We start from the raw sequence: 15631 nt of genomic DNA, 5'->3' as shown, positions 1-15631 counted from the left end.
AAGCCAAATAGCAATGCCTTCCACGTTAATTACTGGGTGAAACAATCGGTTTAATATGTTAAGCATCCGCTTAGTGTGCATGAGAGGAGGGGGTGGGACTCTCCAGTCAGCTGAGGGGCTGGGGGGGCACACAGAAGGTCGCTGCTGGTGTGAGTGTTCGCCCAGGCGATGACGGGCCCCTGCGCAGTGTTACCCTCTGCCTCTGAAGCGGTCAGGGAAGACACACACACACACACACACACACACACAATGCAACTTTTGCAACATTTACATTTCTAGGCCAAAGATGTGGTTATTTGTTTTTTTAATAAGGTTCTAAAAAGTTGATTTTTTTAAATATATATATACAGATATATACAGGTGCAGTGCTGTTTCACAGTAGTTAATCTATTTCAGGCAATATACTCTTTAAAGCCAAAATTTCCTGACATGGTCTCAGGTTTGCACTGAAAATGTTTCTGTAGAGCAGGACTCGGCCCTTGAGGACCGTGAGTTGAATAGCCCTGCTGTAGAGCTTCTCTGCTGTTTGAGGCCAAACAGTGGTGGATACGCTTTCTTGATACTTACAATACTCATCCCAGTGCTGTGGGCTCTCGTACCCTGAGTAGCATCTTACCTCACATCACATTACCATCAGTGTAGCCTGTCACACTAGGCCTCTGATTCACTGTTCTCAAATAGTCTCTATCGTCATGCCCAGCTAAGCCAAAAGCTGTCAGCTTTGACCTGAGTCAGCATAACTCCGAGTACTGATATGCGACGAAGCAGCATGCTGACTCTCCAGTTTCTGTTTCTGTCAATTGCTTCGAAACCTGCCAAATACACGTGTCCGTCACATGCTGTATCCATGGTTACCTTATATGTGGCCTCTTCATTTTGAAAGTTAAATTTTTAAATCGGGCATTTAAATCATGTTTACCTTCATTGACCTAATGGAATTACTTTTGAAGTTGTATTAATGTAATATTATGTATTCTGTTTTTTTTGTTTTTTTTTTAATCTGTTGACTGTTGCCTACAAGTTCAATAAACACTGTATAGAAGTGTACTCCATCCAACCATGTATCTATTTTCAGTACCTGCATGTCCTACGCGGGGTTGGGGGGGCCGGAACCTGTCCCCCGTAGCTTTAAATTCTTCATTTTGTTTTACAGTTACGGCTACAGTAACTGTAGTAGCTTAAAAGGGGAAATACACAGATATTTTTTATTTACTGCAGAAAAGAGGGACACTGAAAGCACTGGTGTTGGCTCTACGCATAGCGTGCTGAGAGTCACAAGCATTTGCAGCTGCAGTACATGCTTACACTCGCATTCCTGCACTGCAGTCTGGAGCAGGCATTTAATTAACATCGATTCGGCTCGGAGGGGAGAGCGAGATGGTGAGGCGTAGCCGGAAAGGGCAGAGCAGCTCGTGAACCACAAAGGAGACCAAGAAGATCAAAGAGAGCAGACTTTCCTCTTGGTTTTCGTTATGCCGTTTGAAATGTAGCGCGTGTCAGTGAGGCTGGCCAGGTACAATGATTTTAACAATTCACATGCAACAAAATCAGCATCAGGACTGAATACTCCTATTAAATATAAAACTCAGGGCTTCATATTATAGATTAAAAACGTTAACTTTTATTTCATCTTTAAAATATTTCGTTTTCTTCACAAACCAAGAACATGCAAAAATGTTATTGGAAAAAATCTTAATTACTTTGTAACTGCACGCGTGTTCATTTTGTATAAGGATAGCAAAGGTGGTAGAAGTGCTGTGTTAGGGTTAATGGTAGTGAAAACCATTAGGTTGTATTTTCAAGTACTACATATCCATCCAATCATCTTGCGCTGCCAACTGCACATGGATGTGGAATAACCAATGAAAATCAGTATGGCCAACAGAGCAGGCCTCACACCACTGCTCAGGGGGCCTGTATTTTACTGATCTTCGTTATGTTGTTTTGTTGGGAATCTGAGTCACAAGGCGATTCAGGCACGTTTCCCTTCCTGTGACTGGTGTCTGCTACCATTTGATACCTGAGATAATGTTGCGAAGATTTGTTTTGTTGATGTTTATGTTCTGCCCAGGTCAGGTTTGTCAGTGAGATGGCCCCGGTCAGGCTCTCCGGTATCCCCCCAACCCCATAAATACAATCCCATCTGTCCCAGCTGGTGTCATGTTGTTCGCCGTAAATTTTCCTTTTGTGAAAATGAATAAAAACACACAGGTTACCATAGAAAGGGCCAGGTTATTGGAATGTTGTTTTTCCTGATACATGACCTGCTGGTACCAACCTAGCAAATAAAGGAAATTTTCCACCCAGCTGCTGAGCCTTAAGCACGCTGTACATTTCACAGCTGGACGTTTTACTGCCATGACTGATGCTGCCATCCTTTCTAATGGGATCCGCTCAGCTTCTTGATGTCCAGTGTGACAGTGGAGTCCCTCTCCCAGCCGCTTGAGGGCACAGAACTGAAGCAGAGAGGCTTTCTTTCTGGGGACATTTACAAACACTGCATGAATGCACTCTATCCATCATAAATATTGATTGCACAAGACTTTCTTCCGTAATTGATTTTTTTCCCTAATGCTTTTAAAACACTTTATGAGTAGAGATAATTGGCTTGTTCTTGATTGTCTGGACCCATCAGATGAAGTTATTGTAAATTCCTGTAGCAAAACACCTTAATGGTACAATGTTGGGTAAAATTTCATTAACAGAAACCACCAGCATGTTTACTGAGGAATGCACTTACCCTTGATGTGGCTTTTTAAGAGGCTGGCTTGCCACCTACTGCCACATCAAACTTCACAGGCTTAGGTTCTATGTATTTAACAGGCACTTTTATCCAAAGCAATATCGTTTTTTGAGAAGGCAGAGTGAGACATTCCCTGGGGAGTTAAGGGGGGTGTAGGGCCACATTCATGGGCCCAAAGGTAGAATCACTCTGCTAATCATTCTTCTAATTCAACCTTCTGATTACAGACACAGCAGCCTGTGCCACACACCACCCTTGATTGACCTTGAAAGACTTTCTAGTATCTTCTGGTAGAGTGGCGGGTGTCTTCTGCTCCACTAGAGGATCTTTAACCTCTCCAGCTTATGATGGCCTTGCCCATATTCCACATTTCAGCCAGGAGACGCACAAGGCATCATCCAGAAAGATAGGTCAGTTAATTCTCTTTTCTTTTCTATTCTTTCTTTCTTTTTTTAAGCATAGTTCCATTCTTTAACAATTCTGATCACCACAGTCATTTCCTTTTCCTGACCTTGCTGTGACGATATTGATGAGAATCCGGTCTGCATGAGCAAACTGAAAGCTGGTGATTTTTGTTGCTTTTACCAAACCGTGGCTTGCTAAGAAGCCAGGGCAGTACCACCTGGGGGGTGGGGGGTGCAATTTTTACTTCTGAGGTAGCATTTTAAGTATGGACGGCACCATACGGGGTGATCTCACACCCTGCGCTGTGGTTTAATGGGTTGGCCGCTCCCCCACCCCCTTCACAATTGATATAAAGAGAGTCAGTATCCCCCCCCCCAACCACAGCAGGAAATGCCCCGAGCAGACAAGGAACAGAAGCCTTCAGAGAATGTTTCCGAGGCTGTTTCATGGCTCCCAAACAAATTTTTTCCATCTCTGTTAGAAAGGTGGCATTTAGGCTGTACTATCACACTCGAAGGCCTAGGTGGCGCCTTTGTACAGAAAGAGGAAGAGAAGCAAAGTGAATGTGTTCTGTAGGACTCGTTTCAAGTTCCAAGCATTTCAAGTTTTATTTGTCACAAACGCAACTTACACTGCACTTCTGTGCAGTGAAATGCCTGTCCACAACTTACACTGCACTTCTGTGCAGTGAAATGCCTGTCCACCTGCTTCCAGGGTGGTGCTTGAAAGGAAATGCATCAAGGAAGACAAAAAATAAAGACAAACTTGTATAAAAAATAAGAATAAATAAGGTTTAAATAACAGTAAATATAAAATACAACTGTAAAATAAGACAATAAAAATAAGGAACAAGGATATTAGCAGTGCTAAATTAAGGATGTACAATGAAATTGTAGGAGTGCATAGAGCAGTCTTTCCCCACCCGGTCCTCAGAGACCCCTGGGACAGTCCATGGTTTTCGACCCTCCCTCCATGGACTGTTGGGGGCCCCCGAGGACCCAAAGTGAGAGCCAAAGGTGGAAAGTTCAGATCCAGAAAGTACAAATCCAGACCAAGGTTTTGTTTCAGCCAACCAGTTGAGTCCTCTGTGACTGACTCTCTATGCTCAGTTGGTTGGCTGAAAGGAAACCATGGTCTGGATTTGTACTTTCTGGACCTGAACTTTTCACTTCTGATGAGACCTGAGGGTAAAAGTCTGTTCTCTGTGTCTTGCTTTTGGCCTCCCAGAGCAGTGGGGTCTTTGTTGGGTTGGGGTCTCCTCATTCTTCAAATTTTGTGTATCCTACAGTCTGTCCATGATTCAGGTTCATACCCTGCAAACAGTGACACTAACACGCTTCAACTTTTAGCAAACACTTCAGCTTGGAATGGAGCATATGGCTTTTAATAATATTTTTGGTACACGTAAACATTTTCAGAGTCAGACTCAGATTCAGTGATGATGTTCCAACATCCCAGATGTACTTCTAATTTTGTGTTATTCAACGAAAGTGATCAAAGCATTACAAAGTTTAATTAAAGAGGGTCCTGTTGGACCTTAAAAATGGCACGAAGAATGCTATGGCTGAAGAATCAATGGTATCTTAACAGTAAGTTAATAGCTTAGGACCCTTCAGACGTTTATCTTGCAGAGAAAGATGTCTGTGGTGTTCAGGCCTGAGATTGTAATAACCAGTGCATGTTTCTCTACTGCCTGATATATATAAAACAGGGCTGCCCATTGTACTGTGCTCTTAAAATAACTCCTTCCCATTAAGTTTCAGAGATGGAAATTTAGGGCCTACAAGAAGTTAATATGAAAAAAGTGATAAACCAGTGAACCAGATCAAGTGGATTGGAGCCTTGGGTCTTGCATCCTCTAAGTGCCTTTTATATTAAGCATATTTTTTGCATATTTATTTTCCATTAAGTGCTCAGGCCCAATCATAACAGCAGATCACTTCGTGTAAAATAACTCTTTTAAGTGCTGCTTTGGTCAACAGTCATTTGTAAGGGAGCTTCTTCAGCGCTAAATGCATTTATGGCGAGGGATGATTTGTTCTGATGGCATACAGGGTGATTAGTTAAGCTGCTGCAGCTGCCAGTTCCTGCACTTAGGCGGCTTGGAGAGAGAGACAATCCCACAGCCTCCCTGAACTCTTAGGTTACTGGTCCGCAGTCAACTGGTTTACCTATAACTGACTAGAATTGCATTCAGTATCTAAAGGTCATTACAAGAGTAATGATAGCTTAGTGGTTATTACACCAGGACCACTCCTCCAGGGCTGGGGGTTCGAAAGCTGGCCCCAGCTGTGTGGAGTTTGCATGTTTTGTTAGTGTGTGTGTACATGTGTGTGTCCGGGGTGTCCCTGCCCTGTAACGGACCGGCATCCCGTGGTGAAGTTTCACATGGGCTTTGGGTCAGTACTGATTGTGGGATACATTTCAAGCTATTTAAATTAATTAGTAGTTATTTTAAAGGCCCATTTTTGGTCCTGGCCAGAAGGGGCCTGTTGAGTGTAACTGGGAGATTTTGCTGCCTATATGCCTCACAACCTCAGTCTTACACTTAATTCGTCACTGTTTTTTTTTTCCTAACTTCCTCGCATTCACAAAGGTTGATCTGAGGACAGCTCCTCTCTGCAGACCTATCTGGCTTGAGCTGGTTAAAACCTGTACACAGCAGAGAGTGCAGCGCCAAGCGCTCCCCTTCGTGCCCAGATACCGCCAATATTGTGGGACGGGGGGAAGTCTGCCGATGTGCCTTTAGGGTAGATAATTGCTGACTCCAGCCCCTGTCCTTTGTACTCCCTACTGCTGGTTATTAGTGCACAATCAACACTCGAGAGCTCCAGCCTCCTTTGGCGTCTGCCCCCCACCCACTTCACAAACAACGAGGCAGTGTGTTTGCGGTTAGCGTGTGGCGACCAATTGTGGTACATTCAACTTGAGATATTTTATGCAAAATTCACTGATTAAGGGCATAGACGAGCTCATAAAAAACAAATGAAGGTGAGACTACGAAAATGTTTCAACATACAAAATCATGCAAAAACAACCTGTTTTATTATTTTTTTCTTGAATAATAAAGAATACGCAATTCACCTAAATTGTTGTCCGCGTAATGCTGCAGGCATATCGGAAATAGAGCATTTCAATACTGAGTTCACGTAATCTGCTGCGGAGACCTACACCCTACGGAGGTATGAACTTAGGAAATGACGGTCTGTGTTTTATCTGGCGGCCCCCGGACCTATAAGGCGTATAGAATAAACAGGCCCAGACAGCGCACCATGTGTGTCGTACTTCATCCATTTGGAGTATCTTCGGGCCCCAAAAGACACGCTTTTAACTAGATACAAGACAAGTTCAAACTCAAGTCTGCGGCTTGCTGCTACTTTGATAAATAGTTTACCCCCCGCGATTAAATTCCTTTGCGCTGACATCTTCATTCTTAGTAAAGATGCAGTACTTGTGGCGCTTGCTGCTTTGTTTTCCCATCCCATGCCTGTCACCTTACTTCTGCCGGTTTGATATCTGTCTCTGCGGCTGTAATGGCATCGCCTGCCTACTGCCTGCGCACATTATCACCGCCGTCCCGCTTCCCGTAAGCATGTCTGCTGATCTACAGCCGCAGAAACTCCCTTGTTTCGTCACGTCCAACGATACAACATATAAAGAGAGGGGGCAAAAGTAAGTGGTTTCCCCTTGTTCAAATAATTAATGTCCCTCACAAGCGGTGCTACCTCTATTACAGACTCTGGGACGTGACACTATAAATTATAACCACATAGAAACACACCGTATACATTATGCAAAGCCGTGAACCAATGCTGCTGAAAGGGGGGAATGGCCTCGGTTATATTAAAGTCCCCACGTCGCCTCTCCGGCTGGCCGGACTCAGGTAGCGGGTGTTTCCCCCTAAACTTCAGGACCGCCCTCCTTAACTTCCTGTCTCCAGAAATTACACAAGACCAAGCTGAGCAGCCTCTCTGACATAAAGCGATGTCGTGAGACGTTCACGGCAGGAAAAGGTTCGTATTCTGCATTCATTTCTTTTTTAAATAGCCTTTTTTCTTGAATATTATTACATGAAAGAACCAGCTGTCAAAGCCCAGAACTGGTCTAGACTGGTTATCCGACAGGGACGATTCATTCAAACACATGGTAAAATAATGAACGCATCTGCTCCAGATCATTGTGATTATTTTTAACTTTGACAAACGCTGAATGTAAAAGGCAGCCCTGCCATGGACGTTACTGGAGCACGTCTTCCTTCCCCCGAGAAGCGCCCCATATCCCCCGGTGCCCGACGGGACCGGCCGCGGTCGGCCGCATGCTTCCCTTTCGGACGCCGGCGTTAAGCAGCGCGGACGGCCGCGGCAAATGGCGTAAAACCCGATATCCTCCTGCGAATCCCGGCTCTCCTTCACATAAATGGCACAAAATGTATTGTTTTCAAGCCTCGCTCTAATTAGATCAGCCTGATCGAGCCTGAGCGCCAGAGCCTTTTATATTGGATTTGGTACCCACATAAAATAAAGGTGCAGGACGCAAGAACTGGCACAATAAATGCAGCCTGATTATTGCCGCGCCGTCATTTGATACAGTAAGTATACATGCCCATCTGCCCATGCTGTCTGCATGCTTCTCGGGATCGATCGAGAGCTGCTCACGTCAAAGTTTCATTTTGATAGGTCCACAAACATCCATTTTGTGTTTATACGTTTTATTAAATCAATTAGGCGTGGAAAGCATTTTCTTTTTCAAACGATGCCCTTTTGCCTAATGCTTTTGTCGAAGCGTGATCGTTACTGACAGCGCAGGTCTGCGGTGCTTTTGTCGGCGCTCGCATTTAATTAGCGTTTAAGATTCAATGGCCGAGCAGTGAACTCGGGCGCGACAGGTGCCCAAACCGGCGTGCATTTATCACCCAACTTCATGCAGCAGAATTTGGGTGTCACGGTAGACTGGGAATGTCTTTTAAGTAAACAATCGTTCTTTTTATTTTTTCGCAGTTTTTTCCTATTCGAACTGAATACAAAGCGTTATAACAACGATAATAGCTTGGATTATTAAAATAGTACAAGTCATAGTCTCATTGACATCTGAGCTTGCTTTTTATGTTGCTTTGTTATTTTATTATCTCGGAAAGGTAGCTCCTGTTCTTGATGCTACAGACAAAAAGTTGTTTTCAGTTCAGGGGGGAAATTGATGTTTCTGCTTATTATATTTTCACAACAGATGAAGAAAGGTTGGTCCTTTTACGCAGCTACTTAAGTTGGATGAAGTAGAAAGTACTTAATTTTCAGGAAGTGCATCATTGCCTTTCTGTAGATTCAGTGTAAAATATTGTCTTTATTGGTGTATCATTCCTTCAGTCTTTTGGTGGCATTTGTTCTGTTATGATGTGTTTCAACAATAGTCAGAGTAGTTTCCAGAAACTGTTTTGCTTGTATACTTATGTAATAAACATAGAGAACTATGTTAATTTTCATTAAGAAAACATCCTTTGATTTGCGCAGAGCATGTTATGAGTGACGTATTCTGCGTGTCTTATGCTATGGGTTCAGTCTTGTTACATCATCTCAAATTACCAGATCTGTTGTACATGTTTACGCTGCCATTATTCAGATGCGTTGTCTGAGTCACGCAGCGAGCTTTCTGGAGAGCAGGATCTCAGTCTGTAGTCACTTTTTCCGCCCTTGCTTTTTTGACAGTCTTTAGCATTAGCTTGGCAGCGGACAGTTTGCTGTAGATGAATGTAGAATATAGACAAACAGCACTGATCCTGATGGCCTGTTGGACCTCTATAATGGAATTTGGTTGTGGAATGGAGTCTGAAACTTTTTGCGACAATCCCACTACACTGCCAGAGGAAAGTCTTCAGTACCGGGAGGTCTGAAGACTTCTGGAATGTGCTCTCAGGTGTGGATCCTGTGGATTCCAGCCCTGTCACACACTAGGCCCTGGAATTTCAAGTAAGCATTTGCTTTGTCCTTGTCAGACGACCTAATAACGACAGCCATGCATTCTTGCGTTGTGCTCCTAAAGGAAAATCGGGTAATACCTCCGGATGGTGACATATTATTCTGACAAACTAGATTTTAAAAGAATTTTGCATAGTTTTCAATTGACAAACCCTTCGTGATTGACAGGAGGCTGCCTCATAGGATTGTACATGCAGCTATTATTCAGGAATTCAGTGACAGATGACTGGATGTCCTCTGGAGACCTCATTTTCGTGTTCCGCTGTGTTCCGTGTTCGTGGTCCATCCGGCACCTTTCTCTCGTGTTTGAGAACAATGCAGAAAGACATTTGAACTGCACACAATGACTTGCTATGTTTGGTAATGTGTAGTGTCCCCCTGTTAGCTAATTGTGATGCTTTCATAAGCAAATTGAGCAATGTGCTTTACCCACACGTTTTGTAGGTCTCTGTTGCAATGACTTTACTTGTTAAGCTAGCTTTCACTTAAGAGTAATGATGGTTAAAGTAATTTATAGATTTTTATGTTGATCAGTGAGATGAATATGTACCAGAACTTCAGGAGACACTTTCCACATCTTTGTTGCAAATGTTTCTAAGTTTCTAGAATTCCTCTAATATGTGCAAACATACGATACTGTAGTTTGGGACAGACTTCAGCGTTTGGCATTGTGTATATATATCTGAGGAAGTCTGTATGCCTACTAAGTGCTGTTGGTTTAGCTTGAAGATGCATGCTGAGTCAGCCACCTGAAATTTGTGGCACATGTTGAGGCCTGTCAGTCTCGCGTTCATGGGATCCCGTGAGTGTGTCCTTGCAGGCATTGGGGGGGGAGCATGCCTTTCCATAGCAATGTCTCTCTAGCATGGGTTGCGTAAGAGTACAACCTTTGTCCAAGCAAGTGTTCAAAGTTTACTGGTGGTGAACCATTCTCTCTTTTTTTTTTTTTTGGGTCCTTCATAAAGTGGTATCAAAGGCACTATGGCTCTGATTGGCTTAAAATGCCAACTGTGAGCACATGACACCAAATTTAAGCACATGACGCCAAAGAGATGTTTTACCAGCTGGGAAATATGCGAAAACTAACTGCAACCATTCATCATGAGAAACCATTATGAGCATAATTTGTTAAAAGAAAATTAAAAAATGCACGTTTTACTTATTGATTTTTAGATGTTTCATGAAATAAGTCTTCATTTCAAATGTCTCAAACTTAAGAAAATGAGAGCTAAAAAGGATAGAATAAACTTAAACAATGGGATTGATTAAACTAATGATTTGGAATGAGTAGTGGAACTAATTTACAAAGCCAACTGAAAAGTCTAATTTACTGAAAATCACTGAAAGTTTGAAAGGGAAGTTCAAGGACACAGACTTGGTCAGTCTCAGACCTCTGTTTGTTTGGTTCAGACCAAGGCTGTTTAAGTTGTAACGGGATTACAGAAAATATTTAGTTATTCCTCACAGCTTTACGTGTGAGAGGTTTGTTCTGTGCTGATTAGTGGGGTTGGGTTGGCTGGGGGGAGAGGGGTGTGTTTGTGTTGGATAAACGCTTTGAAGCATGATTTGGGGTGACATTGATAGTAGCTGGGGAGGCTTGGGAAAAGTGAAAAATTGCAACTTGAGACATAACAAAACATTACTTGGCTGTACTTCACTCTGCAGCAATCACACGTAGTACAATGGAGATTCAGTGTGATGGATAATGTCATTAGGGAGTCGGATAGTATTGGCACCAGACCCTCCTGTGGATTCACTGTAGGAAGAGTCTTTGGGCATTTTATGTAAAGTTTCTGGGGAAAATAACAGTGTGAAAATAGTGTGTTAAGCGTACTTTACGCTCTACCAGTTGTTTTCTGTTTTATATCCTCAAATTGAAATTCCTAATGTTCCTTCACTGCTTCCGAATTTTTTTATTACTGTTTAACAAGTGTCATTGATTAATTTTATGCTAGCCTAACATCGCCCACTTTTTGTATTCTTTTATTGCAGGAATGTTCACCCTCACGGAAGTAGCCTCACTGAATGACGTCCAGCCAACATACCGGATACTGAAACCATGGTGGGATGTGTTTATGGATTACATTTCCGTGGTCATGCTGATGTTGGCGATATTCGCTGGGACAATGCAGCTAACCAAAGACCAAGTGCTCTGCCTTCCCATTCACGAAGGGGACGGAATGACTGATGAGCAGAGATGCAACCACGTCACTGAAACACAGTCCCCTGCCCTCAAAGAGAGCAAAGCCCTCGGGCAACCTCAGCCGACCGGCGTCAAAACAGATCTCGATTTTCAGCAATACGTCTTCGTCAATCAGATGTGCTACCATGTAGCCTTACCGTGGTACTCAAAGTACTTCCCGTATCTTGCTCTCATCCACACCATTGTGCTTATGGTCAGCAGCAACTTTTGGTTCAAATATCCAAAGACAAGTTCAAAGATCGAGCACTTTGTGTCCATTCTGGGGAGATGCTTCGAGTCTCCTTGGACCACGAAGGCATTGTCTGAAACTGCCTGTGAGGACTCTGAAGAGAACAAGCAGAGGCGCACTGGACAGTCGTTACCGAAACACATATCCACCAGCAGTGAGGATGATAGCTCGAGCCCAACTACACCAATGCTGCCTAACACAGGTGTGAAATTCTCAGGCGAAAGACCTGTGATTGAAGTCCCAAGCATGACCATTCTGGACAAAAAAGATGGCGAACAGGCCAAAGCCCTTTTCGAGAAGGTGAGAAAGTTTCGTACTCACGTCGAGGATAGTGACTTTATCTACAAGCTCTATGTTGTTCAGACAGTCATCAAAACCCTGAAGTTCATTCTGATTTTGAGCTACACTTCCACTTTTGTCCATACTATTGATTTTTGCCATGTATGTAGGCCTCAAGTCACCCATCTGACCGGCTATATGAAATTCCAGTGCACGCACAACATGGCATTTATGCTCTATAAGCTGCTTGTCAGTTACATGGTTCTGCTTGGCATCTATGGCCTTGTGTGCTTGTATACCCTCTTCTGGCTGTTCAGGAGGCCCCTGAAGGAGTACTCCTTCGAGAAAGTCAGAGAAGAAAGCAGCTTCAGCGACATTCCTGATGTGAAAAATGACTTTGCATTCCTCTTACACATGGTAGACCAATATGACCAGTTGTATTCTAAACGGTTTGGGGTTTTCCTGTCTGAAGTCAGTGAGAACAAGCTGCGAGAAATCAGTCTAAACCACGAATGGACTCTCGAGAAGCTACGGCAGCACGTCTGTCGCAATGCCCAGGACAAAGTGGAGCTCCATCTCTTCATGATTTCAGGCCTCCCAGATGCAGTCTTTGACCTGACCGATCTAGAGGTACTAAAACTGGAGCTTATACCAGAAGTCAGGATAAAGGCAAAGATTTCCCAGATGACTAATCTCCGGGAGCTGCACTTCTGTCACTGCCCTGCTAAGGTTGAGCAGACAGCCTTCAGCTTCCTCCGAGACAACCTGAGGTGCCTTCATGTCAAGTTTACAGATGTGGCTGAAATTCCAAGTTGGGTTTATTTGCTGAGGAGTCTGAAGGAACTGTATTTGGTTGGAAACCTAAATTCTGAGAATAACAAAATGATAGCCCTAGAGTCTCTACGAGAACTGAGACATCTTAAGATCCTCCATCTTAAGAGTAACCTAACCAAGATCCCAACAAACATTACAGACTTATCACCACATCTCATGCGACTTGTCGTGCATAACGATGGGACTAAGCTAGTAGTACTTAACAGCCTGAAGAAGATGCTCAGCTTGGCTGAGCTGGAATTACAGAATTGTGACCTGGAGAGAATCCCACATGCTATTTTCAGCCTTACCAATCTGCAGGAGCTGGATCTGAAATCCAACAGCATTCGCACCATTGAAGAGATCATCAGTTTCCAGCACCTCAAGAGATTAATGTGCCTCAAATTGTGGCACAACAAGATCACTGCCATTCCAGTGTCCATTAATATGGTGAAGAGCCTGGAGTTGCTCTACCTTTCGCACAATCATTTGGAGTCTTTGCCCGCTCAGCTGTTCCAGCTCCCAAAATTAAGGCATCTAGATGTTGGCCACAACTCCATTGTGGTAATCCCAATTGAGGTTGGGTTTCTGCAGAACCTGCAGCATTTCGCCATCACTGCCAACAAAGTGGAGGTGCTTCCTAAACAGCTGTTCAAATGCGTGAAGCTGAGGACTCTCTGCCTCGGGCAGAATTCCATATCCGAGATCCCAGACAAAATAGGCCACTTGGCCCTCCTCACGCAGCTGGAGCTGAAGGGAAACTGTTTGGACAGACTCCCATCCCAGCTAGGGCAATGTCGCCTTCTCCACAGAAATGGTCTCAGTGTGGAAGACCATCTCTTTGATACCCTGCCTCTAGAAGTCAAAGAAACGATCAGTCAGGAGTCCAGTGCTTCCTTTTCGGGCTGAGTATAGCGTTGGTGTACGATGCACAGAACAGGCCGATTGCCTGTGGTCTGTATCAGTGGAGGAGAGGTAGTCGTCCTCAGTGGCTCTTCTCCGGGTAACAAGCGGGAAAAAAAACCCTTAACTACTGGAAAAGTGACAACAGGAGATCCTGTGCTTTTCATAGAGAGTCTAGTGAAAGTAGATGATTAGTAAGTGATTTCCATACGCCATTTTATTGCCACATTTATGTTCAATGTAACTAAGCCTAATTTCCCTCCCTGTTCCCCCCCCCCCCCCTTGCATCAAGAATATAGATTTTGGGCCTTTTTTATTATGCCGTTTTAATGTTGGTTGTAGCATTAATGGTAGCATGGATTATGTTGCTCTATATCTCAGCCATCTCTCTCTCTGCTATCATTTTGTGTGGCACCATTTTTTTATGGAGTATCAAGGCTTATAAAAATGTTTTGGGAGGGGGTGAATCTGGCAGTTGAAGAAGCCGGCCTTCCTCGCCATTTTATTTTCCTCTGGAGAAGTTTCCGTACGATAGGCATTTAGAAGTCTGTAGATCTCCACAGTGGAGCCGCACGGCTGTTCTGCCTGTAGGAGGTGCTGGCGCTCACCGTCAGCGTATTTATTCATTTTAAACGTTTTCCTTTTTAAACTGCCAACTAAGCACTGCTTTGTTTTATTTGTGAATATTTAAGGTGAGTTGGGGGGGGGGCTATACGGATATAGAAGCAAGATACACGTTAGGTGTCTAATTTTTAATTAGATATTGCCAGTGGGGGGGGGGGGGGGTCTTTTGCTAGCTTTTGGCTGTTTCTGTGGCCTGTTTTTTTGTGTGGTACGTCAGCTTTATGTTTCATTTTCCTCATTATACTAATAAGTTTTAAAATATTTATTTGATCAGTCTTACCACTGTATTTTGTCGCTAAGTCCAAATGACTGAAAATGCATCAAGAAGCCAAATACATTTCAAACCTTATTACATAAATGACATCACTGCCGCTGGTTCTCGCCATTGAATTTTTAATGTTGTATAAAGATATATTAATATAGTATGTGCACAAAGTATGTCAGTAAGTGAAATAAAACTAAGACTGAACTATTGCCTGCTGATTTTAAACTTTGGAAAGCATGGTCTTAAAGACCACCATTATTTAATGAGTGACTGGTCAGGGATCTACGCCTATCGATAGCTACATAAAACATTAGAAATTGCGCAGATTTCCATGTTTCTGAACAATGCCGTTTTAAACAAATCAAGGTTGTCTTGAAATGTTAAATAATTGTATGTGAAACACAACAGTAGTTTGTCTTGTACTGCAGGGTGATACATGACACTGTTGAAGTAAAGGATTAATACTTGTTTGTGCTCTTTTGACAATTATTTTGTATGCAAACCTTTTACATGCTGTAAAGAAATTCTTATTTTATATGAGAAAATGAACCAAAATAAATGAACACAAATTTAAGCCTTTTAGCTGCAATTGATCTTTTCTTAATAAAAATAAAAACATAAAAAATACTAACATTTCTAAATGGGCTTTTTGAAAATGTGACACATTTAGTAATGTCATTTTGCAAGACTGCATTATTACTAATTTAATAGGCTGGATGATATGTATGTTAGTAACTGTCAGATTCAAATGTTTTGCACAGTCAAATTTTGTAATTGTAATCCCTTTGGTTCGGAAAAAACTCATATGTTCCCGGCTGTTTAAGGTTTTCACAAGTGTTATCTAAAGACTGCTGCAGTTAGTGGCAGGAAGCTGGGATAGACAGTGTAGCGTCACGCTACATGACATTACTGCTCTGTAACTCTTTGCATTATTAATGTCTGTATATTTCCAAAATACTTTTTATCAATAAATATAATTAAATGGTTTCTTTTACGTTCACGTGGCGTTTCTGTTTTCCTCCTCATGCCAATACCTTCTAAGTTGGAGATGAACTCGAAAACAATTCACTGCTGTTGACTCGATGTCTGGTCTATGCATGATTGTATACAGCTTCCAGATCAAAGATATGTTTTCTTTTAAAGAGCGTTACATTATTATGTTGCAACACATGCGGTTGTTCAATAATATTTTATGGTG

General features: G+C 42.8%; 1 protein-coding gene across 3 annotated transcripts; it reads left to right on the top strand.

Annotated features, from left to right (window-relative positions):
* The first annotated feature begins 7009 nt into the window (after window positions 1-7009).
* On the top strand, window positions 7010-15427 carry lrrc8da (leucine rich repeat containing 8 VRAC subunit Da). Of its 3 annotated transcripts, none has more exons than XM_023816676.2 (2): window positions 7010-7161; window positions 11110-15427. In XM_023816676.2, the coding sequence occupies exon 2, from the start codon at window positions 11112-11114 to the stop codon at window positions 13548-13550; it is 2439 nt and encodes an 812-aa protein (XP_023672444.1). In that variant the 5' UTR covers window positions 7010-7161; window positions 11110-11111; the 3' UTR covers window positions 13551-15427. The 3 variants fall into 3 exon arrangements, with proteins under 3 accessions (XP_023672444.1, XP_023672446.1, XP_023672445.1); XM_023816678.2 differs by lacking the exon at window positions 7010-7161 and adding an exon at window positions 7200-7736; XM_023816677.2 differs by lacking the exon at window positions 7010-7161 and adding an exon at window positions 8134-9108.
* Window positions 15428-15631: the final 204 nt, after the last annotated feature.

This window comes from Paramormyrops kingsleyae, chromosome 21, assembly GCF_048594095.1.
Source record: "Paramormyrops kingsleyae isolate MSU_618 chromosome 21, PKINGS_0.4, whole genome shotgun sequence".
In the NCBI taxonomy this organism is placed as follows: domain Eukaryota; kingdom Metazoa; phylum Chordata; class Actinopteri; order Osteoglossiformes; family Mormyridae; genus Paramormyrops; species Paramormyrops kingsleyae.
Note: the sequence above shows the minus strand (reverse complement) of the source record. Positions and strands in the feature narration are given on the sequence as shown.

Coding starts and splice junctions, on each gene's coding strand:
- lrrc8da (XM_023816676.2), top strand. CDS start 11,112: ATGTTCACCCTCACGGAAGTAGCCTCACTGAATGACGTCCAGCCAACA.